At 41.8% G+C, this 19,183-nt stretch overlaps 1 protein-coding gene across 3 annotated transcripts in view; it reads right to left on the bottom strand.

Annotated features, from left to right (window-relative positions):
• The window catches only part of WDR41 (WD repeat domain 41), a 42,613-nt gene that overhangs the window by 16,086 nt on the left and 7,344 nt on the right, over positions 1-19,183 (bottom strand). For all 3 annotated transcript variants that reach the window (XM_053300018.1, XM_053300020.1, XM_053300019.1), the window contains exons 2-7: positions 18,729-18,841; positions 5,113-5,161; positions 4,176-4,307; positions 3,524-3,586; positions 1,393-1,504; positions 495-557 (exon numbers count right to left, since the gene is read on the bottom strand). In XM_053300018.1, coding sequence (XP_053155993.1) covers positions 495-557; positions 1,393-1,504; positions 3,524-3,586; positions 4,176-4,307; positions 5,113-5,161; positions 18,729-18,841 — 532 coding nt within the window. The remainder of the gene's footprint in view (positions 1-494; positions 558-1,392; positions 1,505-3,523; positions 3,587-4,175; positions 4,308-5,112; positions 5,162-18,728; positions 18,842-19,183) is intronic.

Here is a 19,183-nt window from a genome sequence, read left to right as displayed (position 1 = left end):
ATCTATTAAGGGTCTGTGAACCAAAAGACAAGACTACCAGAATAATACACACTCTGGAAGTGTGGTCGGGCATTTTATAAAAAGAGGATTATATTTCTTCATCAGTCCAGAACTAATTGGGATCAACCAACAATACTGAAAAAGTAATGATAATGAGTAGGAGTCAAATAACTTGGGTGCACCCTTGGGCATGCCCAGGCTTTTGACTTTTCTTTGAACAGCAGACCCTGATCACAGGAAATGAGACATATCGCAAGCTGCTTTTGAAACTTTCAACAGCCGCTTGCTATTCAGCACGGGAGTCTAATGCTTGAGAAATGCACCCATTTAAGAGCCTCCTTAGGCAAGCAAAACTACTTTTTCAGATCTTTGGATCCTGGTCCATGGCTAGAATTAGGCATAGCAAATGCTTTTTATTGTTTTAAAATAAAATTGAAACACTTGACATATATCGCTGTAAATAACATGCATTCACTATTCATAGCAATACTCACTTAATTCTTTGCCAGCTGCTGCTGCCACACAATTTTTCGGCAATTCAATCACAGCACTGATATCTTTATTGCAAATACAAAGATATATTTTGTTATATGGATAGATAGCCTACCTGCTATTCTCCTATAAAGTTACAGAGCCTTATCTGACCAGCACACAAGAGGGCTACTTAAAGCATCTATGAAATTACCTTTATTTCCAAGTTTTCAGTTCTTGCCTTGAAAATTTAAACACAGAACATCAAAACATGAAATAGAAGATTAAGCTACATGAAATGTCCTTTTATGCACAAAAGACACAAATGCCTCTCTCTGCTTGCAGGGCAGCAAAATGTCATGTTCACTCTACTTGTAACTATAGGCTGGATAGTGCTCAGATTCTTCAGAGCTCAAACTCTTAGCTGCTTTTGTAAGTTTAAAATCCAAACAAATTTTGCAGAACATACCAAAATTCTCCTAAGAGAATACTGTAAGAGCAACATGCTTCTTTCTTGTATTTCAATTCAGTATTTACTTTACCGTTTTTTGCTTAGTCGGGCCAGGTAGCATCCTACATTTAAAGTGCATCATACCCTTACAGCATGTAGCACACTTGGAAAAGTCTAATTTCTTTTCTACAGGGATATATATTCTTTTAGTGATTTATACACATGGACCTAGCTCAGTTAACTTAACATACAGTTACTTAAGTTTGACATATTCTAAAATTCATAAGACACAGGAGGCCCTGAATACTCTTAATTCAAAAATGATTACGTTGACATTTTAAAAATAGAGGTCAGCTTTAATAGATGTTATCTTTAGAATTAACGAGACTTTGCCAAGTTGGTTTTGTATCATCATATAGATTCATTTTACTTACACTTTATCTGCTATAATGAGTCATTTACATTTTTACCTGCATCAGTAAGATGACTTGTTTTACACAAGAGATCTAATTTGCGGTTCCAAACACACAGATCGCTCCCTCCAGACAACCATACATCCAGTCTTTGAAGAACTGTCAAACACTGTAGGGTCAAATTAGATGATCAAATGCACATCCCTTAACAAAGTTCTTTAGGGAATTTTTTCAATGAAATTATTATCAGTTTCACTTAGTAAGACTTCAGACCTCATAAAATACAACTTGAAATATTATTTGCCATCAACATTCTTAATTCATTATGTCTTTCTTCTGAAGCAAATCGGAAGATTGATAACAGATATGGAAATACTGCAAGATCTCACAGAAGAGGGTACAAGGCAAAAACAAGCTTTGTCATTTCATAACTGTCTACAATCCTAAGCACATTCATTAATGATTAAGTCCCTATGAACTTAACAAGACTTACTTCTGAGTAATCATGCATAGGATTGCCCTGCAAACTTAGAACAACAGAGTTTAGAGTTGGAAGGGACCTTGGAAGTCTAGTTCAATCCTTTGTTCAGTACAGAAATCTGCTCCAGTAATGCTGACAGACAGCTTTCCAGCCTCTATTTGAAAACTTTCAGCGTAAGGCAGCCCACCACTGTGAGAGGCAGACACTGTTGAACAGTGCCTTTTAATGCTCTCTACATTGAGGTTTATGGAGTTTTAATCTGTTTTAAATGTTTTGTGATTTTAATTGTTTTATCATCTGTTTTTAATTGAAACTGCCCTGATCCACTTTAGGAAAGGCAGCATACAAATCAATCAATTAATTAATTAATTAGTACAACTCTTACAGTAAGAGATTTTTACAAGTCTTTTTTAAAAAGTCTTTTTTGTCAACAAAAATCAATACTTAACAGGTATCAGATTTTTCTTTTCATGTCATTCCCATGTTGCCTAACCTACCTCACAGGGTTGTTGTGAGGATAAAAAATAACCATGTACACTGCTCTGAGCTCCTTGAAGGAAGAGCAGGATATAAATGTAAACAATAAAATAAATATAAATAAATAAAATAAATGTTATATCAAGAGTTCTGTCAAGCAGAGCACTCTACTCAAGCACCATCAGAAAAGCTTCATCTCTTGAGATACTCCAGTTTTCCAAAATGTATCAATATGAATTTAGATCTTTAAAAAGGCAGCCCAACCTGTAATAGGCTGTGTGTGTGAAATGCTGGGATTAAGCCTGATCCCAGCACCACCCCTGTGTCAAGCCTGAGTTTTTAACCCGGCATTTAGCCAAGGTTAAGTGAACCTATGATTTGCTTAACCTTGGCTGGTGATTGTCTGGGCGATTACTGCCGGGTTAAATGGTTCCCCGCCCATTCTGCCACCATTTTCGGCAGTGAGCAGGTGGGGGTCGTGCAGAGTGTGGGAGCTGCTATAACAAGAGCAGCTGCCACACTTGTGCCCTGGGGCACCATGGGATGCTTGTGGGGGGGAGTCCTCCCACTCCCAGAATCTCCCTTCAACACATCACCACTCGTGTGGGCACATGGTGTGGCAGAGGAGAGGAAGGTGGCTGCTCATCTCCCGGGGAAGGCAAGCGAGCTCCTGATCTCCCCACAGCCCACCCTCCCTCCCCAGCAAGGTCATGTGCAAGACCCCAGTGTGTGAGAAGCAGATGGGAGGAGGCTGTATTAACAGGCAGCTAAGAAGTTACTTTCAGCGGCTTTCTTCACTTGTGGGAATGGTGAGTAAAACAACATAAGAACTGAGAACTTATGATTTCAACAGTAGCTACTTTAACGATCTCAAATATACAACTTCAGAGTTTCAGAAAGATCATGGAAGTTGCTGTGGTTTCGGCCTGTGGACTGCCAAACTCCTATTAAACTGTTCATGTCAATGAGTAACTATTGTAGTGAGGGAACAAAGTGATTGAATGCAGTTGAGTGTAACATTAGAATCAGCCCTTAGCAAGAAGAGGACAGAAAAAAATATCTGGGCAACCTCATCTAGCTCCCCAAAGCAGCACTAGTGCCTTGAGAACCCCAGCAGGCCATGAATACTTCAAATTACATGGGAGTAGGGGGGTGGGGGTTCAACTTATGTGGCTGCCGCCAAAGCTTAAAACAATATACAAAATCAAAGTCGCTTCCATTTTCACTTACCTTTACAGTTGAATGAAAGCAGGATACTTTGTGAATTTGCCTGCCATTGTCACAATCCCAAACCTGGTTTTATTATTAAGGAGCAAAAGAATAGCTACAGCATTTACTAGATGGATTTGTATTCAGTTAGGACTATAAAAACAAGGAGACACAACTGAGTATTTTCGTCTGTTTTCTGTCACTTTGATCCACTGCAGCAGTACTTTGATCCACTGCAGAAGTACAAGCCAGCGTAGTGTAGTGGTTAGAGTGCTGGACTAGGACCGGGGAGACCAGAGTTCAAATCCCCATTCAGCCATGAAACTAGCTGGGTGACTCTGGGCCAGTCACTTCTCTCTCAGCCTAACCTGCTTCACAGGGTTGTTGTGAACGAGAAACTCAAGTATGTAGTACACCGCTCTGGGCTCCTTGGAGGAAGAGCGGGATATAAATGTAAAAAAAATAATAATAAAAATAATAATACTTGTGGAGCTCCTGCCTCCTATGCAAATACTGTACACTGGAGGGGGAATCTGTACATTTCACTTTATAGTGGGAGGATACCCAAAGCATCTTCCTCCACAAAAAGAACCATTAACAAACAGAAACCAGCCATTGTACTGCCTAGCCCGTGCCTTCAACTTTGCACCTTTATGTTCAGATTGAAGGATACAATAACAGCCCTATCTGCACCTGCTGTTAAAATCATGTGACATTTTTCTTCACAAGCCTCAGACAGTGGGAACGCTGCAAGAGCTGTAATTTTTTGCGTGTGTGCATGTAGGTCAAATAGTTTCTCTCCAGTCTGAAAAACAAAACAAAAACCATCTTAACCAATATGCGAAGTGTGAACGACAGAAAATACTTCGAAGGACTATCAATGGAACTATGTGATTGGCAGGACCCCTGGCTACTTTTGCCCCATGCTCGACGTACACATGGGTAGGATGTGTGGGTGTGTGAGACACTTGTCTATGTGTGGGGCATGTTTTCCAACAGGTGGCAAAGACTTGGGGGCAGGAACTCTACTAGGATGATAGAGGAAACCAGCCAAGGGAGTCTTCTCAGCTGAGTCAATGCAGGAGGCGCACAGGGCAGCTCTTGTCTATAACTTAAACAGCTACAGAAGTTAAACTGTATAGTATAAATTGTATAGTATAGTTAAACTGTATAGTATATTTAGGGTTCAGGTGTTGTTGTTTTTTAAAGCTAGTAAGCATTTCAGTCCTCATGCCAGAAGTCATACAGGCAGGTGTGGGTGGGAGGGCAGGGCTAAGCAAAATTTCCAGTGGTCAAGGGCCAAGCATAGCATTTGTTCATTCCCATGACAAGCAGAAACACAACATATTAAGCAAGGATTAATCTTTCCTTCAACTTTTCCCAGCATTATACAGTCCTTAATTTGTACTGCTGCTTCATTTTGGGTGCTATAAAAATATGTTAATTAAATAAGTAAGTAAGTAAATAAATAAATATTATCCAGTCTTACTATTCTAGATACTTTTGTGCCAATTTTACATTTAGGAAGTCATCTGCTTCAACAGAACATTTAATATTTAAACATCATCCAACCATATCTGTGTGCAATATATTTCTAAATAGAAACACACCTGAGCATTCCACAAACATACAATTCCATCATCTCCTGCAGAAGCAAACCTGGTAAACAACAAATCAAGAGATCAGAGCATTAGATCAACATATTTTAAGGAAATTTTACGTATATTTCTACAGCATCAAAAAGCATACAACAGTCACTCTTTAAATTAGTGCACTGTGAAATGTAAAGGGAAAGAGAAATAAGACAATAATATAATTCTTACCCCATTTTTCAAGCTAAGGACCTCTTTGTTACTGGAACACATAAACACAACAGCACAACGCAGGTGGTTCTGGGCCATCTGCATTGTTGCAGGCGCCTAAGGAATTGCTGGTTGTCTTGTTCTTTGGGCAAGAGTGCTGCGGAGGAATGAGGCCTAGAAACTCTCCTGGGTTTCTGTAAATAAGCCCCTGTATTGTTGTTAATATTCCCAAACTGCTTTTTGTAAATAGCCCTTGTATTATGAATGAATTATAAATTGTATCATATTCCCAACACTGCATTATTGTAAATAGGATGCTGTGGTTGCAAATCCCGGTGCATGGAGATGGCTGGCAGGGTCAAAGGTCCAAACTTGTTTTTCTGTGGTTTGACAGTTGGTTTTTGGAAGGGAAAGAGATTTTCTTTTTTTAATGGAGGAAATCTTTGTTTTTTCTAATTGGATGGCTTAAAAAACTTTTGGGCCAGAAAAACTGTATATATTGAGAGAGTTTTGAGAGGGATGAGAGAGAGAGAGAGAGAGAGAGAGAGAGAGAGAGAGTCAGAGTCAAATCTGTGGGTGGGGGGAGAGAGCAAGAGGTTGCAGAAAAAGAAGAGAGTCTGGAATTCTGCTAGAGTAAGTCCAGGAAAGCAGAGAGTGAGCAGCCAGCAAGAAGAGAAGCCTAGCTGAAATCACTAGAAGAAAAGGAAGAGCCAGGCTGGACTGAGCCCAGTGTTCCCTCTAACATGGATTCCCAGATGTTGTTGAGTATATATAGCTCCCATCATCCCCAGCCAAAGACCATTGCAGCTGGAGTTGCTGGGAGTTGTAGTGAACAACATCTGGGAGTCCCTGTTAGAGGGAACAGTGATTGAGCCCCAGAACAAGAGAGTCTGAACAATTACTCTTGTAATTAAGAGATTACTCAGCAAGTCAGAAGTGGAAAAGAAAGCACAGAGGACTCTGAGTAGGGGCCAGTATAGAGTCAGGTAGTGATTGTGTTTCCCCAGTTTTTTATTTTTCCCTGACCTCCTCTGTTAATAACTGTTTTGAATTTGTATTTTTTGCTACAAAAGTAATATTTTAATTGAACTGATTTTTTGAAAAGTAAACTTTCTTGTTATACGCAAATCAGAGGCATGTTGATATGTCTCCATCCCACACCTATAAAGCCTTTCCACACTACTAGAGTTTGGTGTTTGGATAATTCTTGAAGGGCTGTTGCAGTCGACTCAGCCATATCAAAGATGTCTACTTGGTGGCAGCGGAAAAGGGTTAGGAGGGATAGAAAGCTGTTCTTCCACATGTGGCGGTGGAGGTGGGATCTGTCACCCGTAGCAGCACAGCGGGGCGGTCCCTCCACACATGCTCGCAGTGGTGGGATAGCTATTCCTCCACAAGCGCAAATACTTAAAGTAGCACATTGTAATCTGTGAATTACAACTTACATTTCTATTTTATTTAAAACATTTATACCCCGTCCCTCCAGTACATTACTGCTCAGGGCAGCTTACAACATTTATAAAGCAGTTAAAATATTAAAAAATTTCCAAATGTCAGTAGCATTCCCAGAGTGCAGGCATGGTACTTTCAGTATTTGTTCTCTTGCACAAAAGAGCAAGAGAGCCAGTGATTCTTTAGGAGGCCACAGCAGTGCAGGCATCTTAGAACCACCCACGTTACGCTGCACAACATGTGGGCCATTGCTCTTAGGTTTCAATAACAGATATCATTTTTCAGGTGGCCCGCCTGGCACATGGTGGCATTGCTGGTACTGCTGGATCCAGGGGCGTAGCAAGGTTGGAGTGGGCCCAAAGACAAGATTTTAAAATCCCACCACCCCAACGGAAGCTCAGCTCATGAAGTAAAGAAATCTTAAATGAGGCTGAATAGTGGTAACAAAAGCATAGTAAAATATAACCTATGTGCCACAATAGAACATCATCCTAAATTATTATTTTTTAAGCTTTGTAAATTGTGGACGATGCAAGTCATTGAATGGTACTAGAGAAAGACATAATGTTCTGGTAGCTCCAGGTCTTAATACTCACATCAATTTCGGAGGATGAATACAACTGAAGGAAGCCTGTGTGGGTGCGCGGCTGGGGGAGTCAGTCATGTGTCTAACCTCTGGGGGGCAGGGGCGTATCTAGGGTAGGGCAGGCAGGGCACGTGCCCTGGGCGCCACTTGAAGGGGGGCGCAAATTCTTAAAATTAATTAAAAAAAAAATGGCCACCAAAAACAAAATGGCCACTGCACATGCTCAAATGGCCTCTGTGAGGCCCTAGGCCAGGCCAGGCCTCACAGAGGCCATTTGAGCATGCACGGTAGCCATTTTGTTTTCAGCAGCCATTTTTTAAAAAAAACAACAATTATTTTAAAAAATGGCCACAGCACATGCTCAAATGGTATCTGCGAGGCCCAAGAGGCCAGCGGTGGGAGGGGTAACCTTTGCAGATGCCCCCTTCCCACGGCCTATAGGAAGTGCCCCGAAGGGGCTACAGGTTAAAAAATATATATAAGTCACTGTACTTATATGGCTTGTGAATACAGAGCTGAAGTTTATGAGCTAGGATTGTATTCATTTGCTCTTACTTTGCTTCTTATGATAAGTGAGTTAAATGTGGTGTCTTAACAATATGACTATTAATGGTGAGTTTGTCTTTGAATCAGTGTGAAATCCTTAGTATTAAGGCCCACTGGGAATTTCTTGCTCTCTTTCTCTCATTTTAACTGTCTTTCTGAAATATTAGAATATATTCCAAGCAGTGACACAGTTTACTCTGCATATCCTTTAATTATTTTCAGAGTATCTGGGAAAAGCCAAATTCTCCATTTATTTTTTAAAACTGATGTAATAGTGATGCTACAATGCATAGTAGAGAATTAGATAGGCCCTTCTGTTTAGTTTTCCAAGTACACCTCCAAATAGTATTTGGGTATTTCATGAGCCCCAGCATACTGAAATTTGTAGTTTTCCAGCATTTTTTGGTCTGGCTACATCCACTGCTAAATAGTTTTTGAAATTTTAAAAGATTAACGAGCTTGACTTATATTTTTCAGCTGATATTATAGTAAAGTTAGCTAAAAGATGGGTGTCAGATGTTTGGACAGGGGGCGCAATTTCAGTGCTTGCCCTAGGCGCTATTTTCCCTAGATACGCCTCTGCTGGGGGGCCCCCAGACAACTGTCTCCCCTTGCCCTATTATAGTTACGCCCCTGGCTGGAACTGTGCCAGGATTATATTCAGGAATCAATGGCAGGATCGGGTCCTGTGATGGCAGCAGAAACGGGCCTTTCAGGCCATATTTCTTGCAGGTTCGGGCTCACGGTGGGTGGGAGGATCGAGCCCATAGGAGAGGCCATTGCTGCCATTATTACCACATCAGGGGCTAGCAAGCTAGACTTTTGATCTGGTATATCAGCCCCCAATATAGAGCCCTGTATAATCGGGCTGGTAAAGGCATTTAAAATGGCTGCCATCCCCTGAGGGGCCAGGGAAATGGCGGGAACTTCAGGCGGAAAGCGGCACGGCTTATGCTGTCTGCAGACAGCTTGAATAAGAAGGCACTTGCTGAGACGCACCCCCGAAGAGACCAGTTTTGCCCATTTTTTCTTTTTTGAAGACTCTGCCTCCTTAAGGTGCTTAGACTTCTTTGCCGCCTTTTTGCACGGCTTGTCGGAAGTTTCAGGGATGGACCCTGAGAGGGAAAGAGAGATCAGGAGACCCGGCCGCAGAGAGAGCAGAGCAGCGGGATCTTGATGCTGCAGCAGAGTCACACGGGATAGCTCAGACCCCAGGGGGGTCTTTTAATGGGGTCTGTGCCCCTGGCTTTAAATGGTGGTCCCTCGGAGAGGGAATGAACCAAAACATCACCCAACTGAGAAGCTTCCAGGGGGCGGGCTCAACTCAAGGCTGAAGGGGGGCGGGGTCAACTCAAACAGAAACCAACACAAACACAGTTAAAGGGAAATAAACATTTTAAATAGCCAAATAAACTCAAAAAGGTATTTTTCTTTAAATAAATATAAACAGACTCCCTTCCTACCCTGGCACACGGAGGAAAGGAAAGGAAAAAGAAGAAAGTATTCCAGGAAAAAACTAGCCTGAGGCTAGGGTATGGGCAACCACTCTCTGTTATTGGCTTATATTATTCTCTCGCCCAACTGGTCTTGCCCGTCTAACCCTGCACGATGATTATCAATCTAGTTGGATACAGACAATTGAGGCCAAAATCGCTACCTTGGGCATCTCCCCGCAGTCTTTGCGTCGCATGGGTTATGATCAGGCAAAAGCAACCATCAAACAGCACATTACAGACATTGAGCAACAAGCTGATCTCAGCAGAGTTCCAAAATTTTACATCAGTGACAGGCTCAGATATTCTGCTTCTCCTGCAACATATCTCAATCAACTGGAGACCCTAAACCATAAAAAGGCGTTCACTTTGGCTCGCTGTCATGGCCTCCCCTCAGCAGTGCTAGAAGGCTGCTATAGAAGGATCCCTTTCGCAGAGAGACTATGCCCCTGTGGCTCTGGACAGATCGAAACTACTGAGCATGTCCTTCTATACTGCTTGTTCTATAAAGAGATCCAAGTCTCGCTTATCATCCCATTGTTGAACAAGTATCCTGGTCGTCCAAGCCAATTCTATAGTTTCCTGCTGCTCTCTGATTCTAAGCCTCCCATTACATACAGTGTTGCCAGATTTTGTGCGGCTGCGATTGGCATCCGTTGGAGGTTGATGGGCTGTGAACCCTTTTAGCCCCAATTTGAATCCCGGTGACTCTAGATAGACTTTGTATTTGCTCACGTCTCCCTTTTCCGCAATTGTATTGTTCTTAATGCCTTTTATAATTTTTGCTTTTATTGCTTTTTGTAATTTTTAAACTGGTTTGCTCCGTTATATTAATATTTTATGCCACCCCACTAAACATTTTCTCAGGTTTTAAAATCTTCTATAATAGAAATAGTATTAGTTAATTATTATCCTTTTTAAAAGCCCTTTTAGTATTTAAAAACCCTTTTAAAAGTTTTAAAAGCCCTTTTAGTATTAACGCGTATATTATATGTGATTATTTTATCTATTTTATAAACATAATCATTCTTAGTTTTGGACTTTTTATGAATTCTATGATTTGCAATCCGTAATTACTATCAGTCCCTTTAACACTAATCTGTATATGAAATTTTATGTTGCTCTCTGACCGTAATAAACGTTGATTGATTGATTGATTGATACGAAACTGAGAGCTCTGTGAAGAGATCTGTCTACGGAGCAGACAGGACCGGAACTGGGGCTTAAGGGATAGCTGTATGACGTGTGACTAGCCTGACAAAGTTTCATTGGTCCTGTCTCGGAGCATGTAATGGATATTAGCCCATCGTGAGGATGACCTCCAAATAGCTGGAAAAAACATTATCTACTATGGTGCTGATCAAGTTATTTGCACTTTTTAAAAATCAGCTCACGAGAACTATCTTTTTACATGAGCCAGGCAATGAGCAAGGCCAGAACTCACACTCTATTACAGCAATAGGGAAGCATATATTTGGCTCTCCTATTCAAATGAGATTCTTGCTGCCATGTGGTAAAAGTTCCCTCATAGCATATTATACTGGCCAAACAACTAGAACCCTTGCATGAGCTGATAAAAGGACAAATAAATGATTGTATGTAACACATGAATTGGCCTATGAAGAGTGCACCTAGGTAATTTTGGAGCCTGGACCTAAAGGCCTTTGGAGCCCGCCCACCCCCACTAGAGCCCCACCCCTGCTGCAAGTTAAGCATCATCCCCCTACAGAGAGAATTTTTAATATGTGGGTTCTTGAGGGCACAAACAGCTGAGCTCACAAGAATGTAAAAATATAAAACAGGTATATTTATGTAATTATGCATTAACAGAAATATTTCAACTCGCAACATATTCCCATCCTACATATTTCTTTCCCCTCCTCTGTCTCTAAAGCAGAGGTCACCTGGTGACTACCCGGTGCAGCACAGGCCAGTGGCACAGCACAGCGACCACACCACCCATAATATACTAAAGAGGGTTTGGGAGCCCCCAGGGAGTGTGGAGGCCCTGGACTTCTGCCCCAAAGTCCAGGGGTAAGAGCACCTCTGGGCCTATGTTACAGCAGAATATGTAGTTTAAAGGCCATTTCACAAATTGTTGGGAGACAAACCCATATTTGTCAGTGAGTGTACACTCAGCAAAGTGTTGTAGTCAATCAATTGCATGTGTGTATGACACCAGGGAGCTCAACCATTTACAATGTGGGTTCACATTCATCAATACTTTTTTTAAAAAATCTCTAGTTCAGCTCCAATTCAGATAGTGGCTGACATACAGAGCGAGGATGCAGTGCTGCAGTGAAATACAAGCCTAACAGCAATTTTGACAATCTCCCCTTCCCCAGGAAGCCCTCTGAAGGCTGCACAACTGTCAGGGACATATTTTCAGGTGGCACAGATGGCTCCCTGGAGAAAGGTTTGTGGGGAGTCCAAAATTGCCACAACTGCTTCCCACCAGTGTCAAATAACTAATGCCACCAAGTGAGCCCTCAATGTGGTAGGCCTGGCCAACTTGCAAGGTAGTGGTGGCAACAGTAGTACTGATGGCTAGCAGTGTTTCTGTCAGCACTGGTGCAGTGGGAGGTGCCATTTTAATTTCCCCACAATGCCCTGCCCTAAGACGTAGTGTTGCTCTGAAGGAATTAGGCAGGACACCAAACTGGGGGGAGACATGCACATCCAAACTCCTCCCCCATGTGATTAGGATGGGCAAGCAAATGTATCATACAAAGCGACCCATAGTTTGTCCAATACTGCTGGAGCAGAGAAGAGCCCTCATCACCCCTCAAAAGTATCTGAATGCCCAATACTTTTTATGTGGTTTTATCAATTATTACAGGATTGGTTTTTAACCGGTCACCACTGTTTGTGTTTATGAGTTCAGTTCCATTCAAGCAACCAAGAGATTGTAGTTTGGGTTCAGATCTGGCTCACTGAAGAAAAAAAACCTCTGAATCACTTTCTGGGTTCCTTTCAGCTCCCTGAACAATACACATTTGTTAATAAGTGTTATCACTCAAAACATCTTAGATGTACACATGTAAAACATAACATGTAAAGTGGCACCACATTCAATCCAAATGGGGAAAAGTAACTAAGTTATTTGAGGAGCTCTCACAAGAGGACTTCAAACCTGAAAGATTATATTCCGTTAGCCATAGTATGTTATATTACAGTCTTAATTACTTCTGAAATATTATAGAATTATGGTATGTATATCTTAACATATACAACAAACTAGAGTTTCTTAAGAATGATTAGAAAAATGAAGCACAGAATTTCATGTGAAGGGCTCATGGAAGAAATGCCAGTCCTACAGATGGATTCTTTTCACCAAGCCGGTGTTTCATGGGTCACCTGATTCTTTTCCAGTCATGATCACCATCCTCTATAACCTTGTCGGTTTCCTGGAGGAGCAAGGAATGGTCAAACAAGCAACAGAAAAAGCTATTCTTAAAATGTGTTATGAATTCAGTCTTGTTTAATGTGTCAAATGCTAGAGTATTACTTGCAATTTTATCTCATTCCATTTTTTGGAAGACTCTTGCTGAGGCTTAGCCTTCTTTAGTGCTCTTGCAATCAATATGACCCTCTCTTCATGTTCAAAAACAGAAAAGAAAAGAAGTGAAAAGCAGCTGTCTGTTAGGTTGATACAGGATTTATTTAGTATCTTCAGAAACCAATCTGAGAAAATTTTCCACTCACTGGTTTTAGCTGAGCCACCGAGAAAACAAGAAAATCCTTCTGCAAAATTCTCAATAAGATGATATTATCTAAAGAGCTGAAGCGTGAAACCTGGCTTACAACAGTTGACAAAAAATGCAATGAAAAAACTATGAAAACGAAATAAAACCATTTCAGAAACCAAGTAACAATGCTAATTTTATTGGAAACAATCTAATAAGACAGTGGTGTCTGCTATGACGCAATTAATGACTATTAAATTTTCCTCCATGTTTATTACATGTCTTAAGCAGCCTGATTATACTAAATAAAGTCAAACCTTTATCTGAGGACTTCAAGATAGAATTACCAGATGCTCCTATTCACAGGGTGGTGAATCACCTTGAGTATGTCTCTCACACACACACACACACACACACACACACACACACACACACACACACACCAGCATGGAAAAACTAGATTGATTTACACAACAAATGCTATTTTTCTGTGGTTGTTGTGAAAAAGCCAGTTTACAAGAGTAGATATAGCAAGTACTCTGCTGGACAAAGACCCCGTCCAGACAAAGATAGCCATGACTACGATCCACTGAAAGCAATGTTCAAAAACCCTCAACTATTGCTTTCAGTGATATGTGCCTCCTAACTATCCCACTCTCAACCTGCAGCTCTTCAGTTTGCTTCAAGGGAGAATTCTGAGAGTTTGTACACAAGCATTTTGGGTTTAATTTCATATTTATTTCTGTTTAATTATTATAACTATAGGCTGACAGTGGTTTTCAGGATACAATCAAAGATAATTAAGGTGGGGCAAGGTATCAGGTGAAACCATGGTTTATTTCACCTATTTGTGGTTAGTTTGTATGTTTGAACTTGTAACAGACAAACCATGGTTTATTTTTGGCAGTCAAATGATGATCTGAACCCAAGGGTTGAAGTTGATTTGTTTGTCTAACTATGGTCTCGTGTGATATCTGATAGGAATGTGCAAGGAACCAGTTTGGACCTCTGAATTGTTCGAGCAACCGGCATTTCCACCAGTTCAAAGGTGAGGGAGTGACTTTAAGGGAGGAGGAGGGTGCACTTACCCCTTCTCCACTTTCCCCCCAATGGTGCTCCACTGAAAACCAGTCTGACGGGGCGGCAGCGTACCTCCCTGCCGCCCCATCTCCTCGTCAGACTGGAAGTAAGCAGAAGTACCTGGCGTGTGTGCACACGCCAGGCACGTGCATGCCCCTGCCCCGTCTCGTCGGACCAGAAGTAAGCAGAAGTACCCAGCACACGTGCACATGTCAGGCACATCACGTTTGCTTGCATGCACATGCCCGGCATACAAACACACATTGGGTAAGTGCTCCCTCCCCCGCCCCTAAAGTCAACCCCCCCACACACACCTTTGAACTTCCCCTGCCTGGTTCCGTGCACATCCCTAATATCTGAGTGGTTTATTCAATAGCTCTGCCCTCACAGGGCTCTTGCATAGGGAAGGGAAGGAGAATGACAGGATCTGAACAAACTAAAATGTGACAACACAAAACAAGATACGATGATTGTCTGTACTGCCACTTCAGATTATATAAACCTTAGTTAAAATAAACTATGGTTCCACAAAGTGGTGCCTTGATGTCCTTCACCGCAGACACAAAGTGCAGCCCTAGGCTGCAGCCCACTCGAGCAACAGATGTGTAAGCAATAGTGGAACCAAAAGAGGGTCGGGCAAGGAAAAACTGGATGTGTCTGTCTGGCAGAGCACATTCTGGGAGGAGACACTGGTGAGAGGAAAATAGAAAAAGAGACAGCAGCAGAGGGCAAGCCTAGCAGAGCATGCTCTGGGAGGTGGGAGGAAAGAGAGCAAAAGACAGCATGCAACACATCAGCAGGCTCCAGCCGAGGGGTTAGGGCAGCAAAGCACAAGAGCAGAAAAAGAGGTAGCAGCGGTGAGGAGCTGAGACAGCAGCAAGAACATAAGAACAACCCTGCTGGATTAGACCCAAGGCCTATCTAGTCCAGCATCCTGTTTCACAAAGTGGTCCACCAGATGCCTCTGGGGAGCCACAGGACCAGCAGCAGGCAGGCATGCAGAGCGATATCCACGACAGGGAGGTGAGGCAAGGCCCACATTTGCTGCCACATGAGACCATTGCCTCATTTTGCCTAAAGGGGGCACCACCCCTGGTTCCACTTTCTATCTAAACGTGCCTTGATATTATTTGACAATACTGATCAGTCAATTGACCAAATCATTTAAAGCAGACTGTTGGGACTCCAGGGGACACCCAAGGGGAGATGGAGTTAACAGGCCTTGTGAAGGGGGGCACTAACGGAGAGCTGGTGGGCGCCTGGAGGACAATTGGCTGCAGGGATCAAGGGAGGAAGCAAACAAGAAATAGTCCAGCACAGCAGACACAGTGGGACTCTCAGAATTAACAACTGCAGAGCTGGAATTCCCGGAGACGATCAGGTATCAGGTGCTCTTGAAGGAGCATGGCATTGGCATCCTTTCACAGGCCTGCCCTCCATACACCGAGCTGTTTAGCGTAGAATAAACATGCACAAGGAGAGAGAGAGACTAGCCACCTAATGGAGCAGTGGAGAAGTAACTTGCCTAGTGAGCAAGAGGTTGCCAGTTCGAATCCCCACTTGCAAACACCTATATCGGGCAACAGCGATATAGGAAGATGCTGAAAGGCATCATCTCACACTGCACAGGAGGAGGCAATGGTAAACCCCTCCTGTATTCTACCAAAGACAACCACAGGGCTCTGTGGTCACCAGGAGTTGACACCAACTCAACAGCACAACTTCAAGGAGAGAGAGAAACAGCTACTTCCCAGATCAGGACTCAGCTAGTGGGGCGAGACCTTACAGGAGAAAAAATAGGGTGTTTTCTGAATCTCCTCCCCATGTCCTGAGGCACAAGGAGGAGGCTAGAGGATCTAGAAAGTAGGGGTGTGCACAAAACAATTTTTTAAATTCAATTTGTGCGCAAAACAAATCACCCCTGATTGGTTTTGTATCCAAATCTACCCCCTCCAAATCACCCCAGATTCAATTTGTATTTGCTTTGATTTGATTTGGATTCAGACCAATTCAGAACACTTAACAATATCCTAAGGGCACCACATTTTGATGGTGGGTAGGTCCCCATGGATGCCACCTACCACCTAAATTTCAAGGTAGTGGGACACTTGGTTGATTTTTAATGAATTATTTTAGCTTTTACTTATTTTGAACATTTCCACCATAGGAAACAATGGAGATTCGAAATTGCCATATTCTAACCCTAAGACCTCCAGCTTTCATTAAAAAAAAAAAAAAGCTAAGCTCTAGCCCTTGTAGAAGTGGAGTCATGGAGCAAAACATGCAGTCATCATTTTTCAAGGGTTTGGATTCTTTGGTCTATAATAACTTTTCCTCATCATGAATCACTATGAGGATTCATTGCACACCCTCATTTCTTCTGTTCATTTTTGACTGTCACTGGACAGTGCCAACTGTCAACTGCCATGTGCCAACTACACCCACCCCCTCCCCACACCTGCAAGGCAATGGGGTACTCATTTTAATTTATAGGAATATTGAAATGTTTAAATTCTTTGGTGTCTAATAACTTTTCCTCATAATGAATCCCTATGAGGATTCATTATACCCTTCGTTTCTTCTGTTCATTTTGACTATCACTAGACAGTGCCAACTGTCAACTGCCATGTGTCAACTACACCCTCCCCCCACACACACACACACTGGGGTACTCAGTTTGTTTTTTAGGTATTTTTGAAGTGTTTAGATTCTTTTGTGTCTTCATTACACACCTTCATTTCTTCTGTTCATTTTGACCCCAGTGCTTTGCAGGTGGGGGTAGGGAATTAGTGGCATCCCATGTTCCGACTACCCTGCAACCCACAAGCCACTGGGTACTCAGTTTATATTTTAGGAATTTTTGAGGTGTTTAGACTTTTTGGTGTGTAATGAATCCTCATAGGGTTTCATTATGAGGAAAGGTTATTAGACACCAAAGAGCTTAAACACTTGGAAAAAAATCCTAGAACATAAACTGCGTAGTCCCCACTGCCTTGCAGGTGGGAGTGTAGTTTAGTTGGCACATGGCAGTTAACAGTTGGCACTGTTGGAAAGACAGTCAAAATGAATAGAAGAAATGAAAGTGTGTAATGAATCCTCATAGGGATTGAGGGAAAGTTATTATACACCAAAGAATCCAAACACTTGAAAAATAATGACCACACATTTTGCTCCATAACTCCACTTCTACAAGGGCTAGAGCTTAGCTTTTTTTAAAAACTAAAGTTGGAAATCTGGGGAAATTAATAGGAGGGATCAGAATCTCGAATCGATTTGAATCAAATCAGGTGCGATTAGATTTGTACCTGAATCTACCCAATGGACCACAGGGGTGATTTGTTTTGTCTCCAAATTACCCGAATCTGCTAGATTCGGGTACAAATTGATTTGTACCCGAATCCATTTACACATCCCTACCAGAAAGGAGCTGGTAGCCAGCAAGTACACCAGAGACTTTTACACACAGCAAGCTTTACCACTACTTTATTGGAAGCCTTTACTGTGAACTGGATGTCATCCCCAAAACCCAACACAAATAGTGGATTTTTTTTACCCTGGATATAAATCAGGCTACACTCAAACGCACTGTGAAAAAACTGGATTGTGTGTGAACTGCTCCCCAATAACTCGCAGGGACTTCAGGGTAAATCTGACTGATATGTGAACACACACACACCCTCCATTCCGGAGGAGATGCAAGTTAAAGGGCTATAAAAGCCTCGTATGAAAAACTTCCTGGTAGATAACCCAGACAAATGCCTAATTCTGCTTCAGTTCATTAGTTTTCATTGTATAGTCAGCTCTATGTAAAACTCTATTAAAGGAAATGTACTTAAGCAAATGTATCAGCCTCCAAAAACTTACATGGTAGTTAAGCAATATCACAACATCAACTGGGAGGAGCTTACAGCCCAAAGTAGGCAGATCACTAGAGATAATGGCTAACATGATGTGCAGCTTTATAAGGGCAAAACAAGAGTTCAGTCCTCACAAGGAGTGACTTAACAGCATGCAAGGTTTGCTTCGCAGTGTTGGGAGAGGGGGTAATCAATTTTTGCTTCTCTCACCTCCCTACAAAAGCCCTTTGTGTGTCCAGGAATATATCCCTCACAGATATATTCCTGATATATTCCACAGTCCTCATAGATATATTCCTGACCAAGGAAAGGGAGGGAAGAGAAACAAAAATTGCTTCCCCCCTCTACCCTCCACCCTCACAAGGCCACACAGCATGTCAGCCACTGGACATAACAACTGGCTCAGAACTACATTGGGAGAAAATACAGTATCACGGTTTTCAAAATAAAATTGTTCACATCTGAACTAAGCACTAGTCTTTGAATTGCCAACGTTCCATTAAAGGATTCAATTTAAATGAAAACCTGTGAAAAGCACATTTTAATTTGATTTCATCTAAAAAACAGTTGTAAGGCTTTCTTATCCCAACTTACATTTTAGAGCTAAACTACCTGTCACTTTTTTCTTCAATTTTAGGGAGGAAAATAGAAGATTTGTTTTTAAAGACTTCTACTGAAGTCATCCCTATGGGGCAAAAGGGGGATTATAAAAGTAATGTCTTACCTGTAATCATCTATTGCCACTAGAAACCGCACTATATCATGGTGACCTTTCAGCACAAGGAGCTCAGTGTAGGGATTTTGTGTTTGTTCCTCGCCTATGGTCTGCACAGATTTCTAGAAATCCATAAAGTCAGAAAAATAAAACTGTAAATCGCCAAATGTGTTATCTGAATCTCTCTACAATCAATAAATGTTGCCAATTCTTATATGGTAGTTTGTATAGCACCCAGAAATAACTCAGTCTGTGTGTAGACAATGCATTTGTGAACCCATGATTTAAGAAACTAACCTTATAATATTTAGATTGCAAGCCTGCAGGCAGGGGCTGCAACATTTTTCAGCCTGTGTCTAGAACCTTGAAATTTTAGACAGATAGATAGATAGATAGATAGATAGATAGATAGATAGATAGATAGATAGACTCTAAACTCAAAATGTGGTGTATTTCTTTGGTAT

The sequence above is a fragment of the Hemicordylus capensis genome, chromosome 2, assembly GCF_027244095.1.
Source record: "Hemicordylus capensis ecotype Gifberg chromosome 2, rHemCap1.1.pri, whole genome shotgun sequence".
In the NCBI taxonomy this organism is placed as follows: Eukaryota; Metazoa; Chordata; class Lepidosauria; order Squamata; family Cordylidae; genus Hemicordylus; species Hemicordylus capensis.
This window is presented reverse-complemented; position numbering and strand designations above follow the sequence as displayed.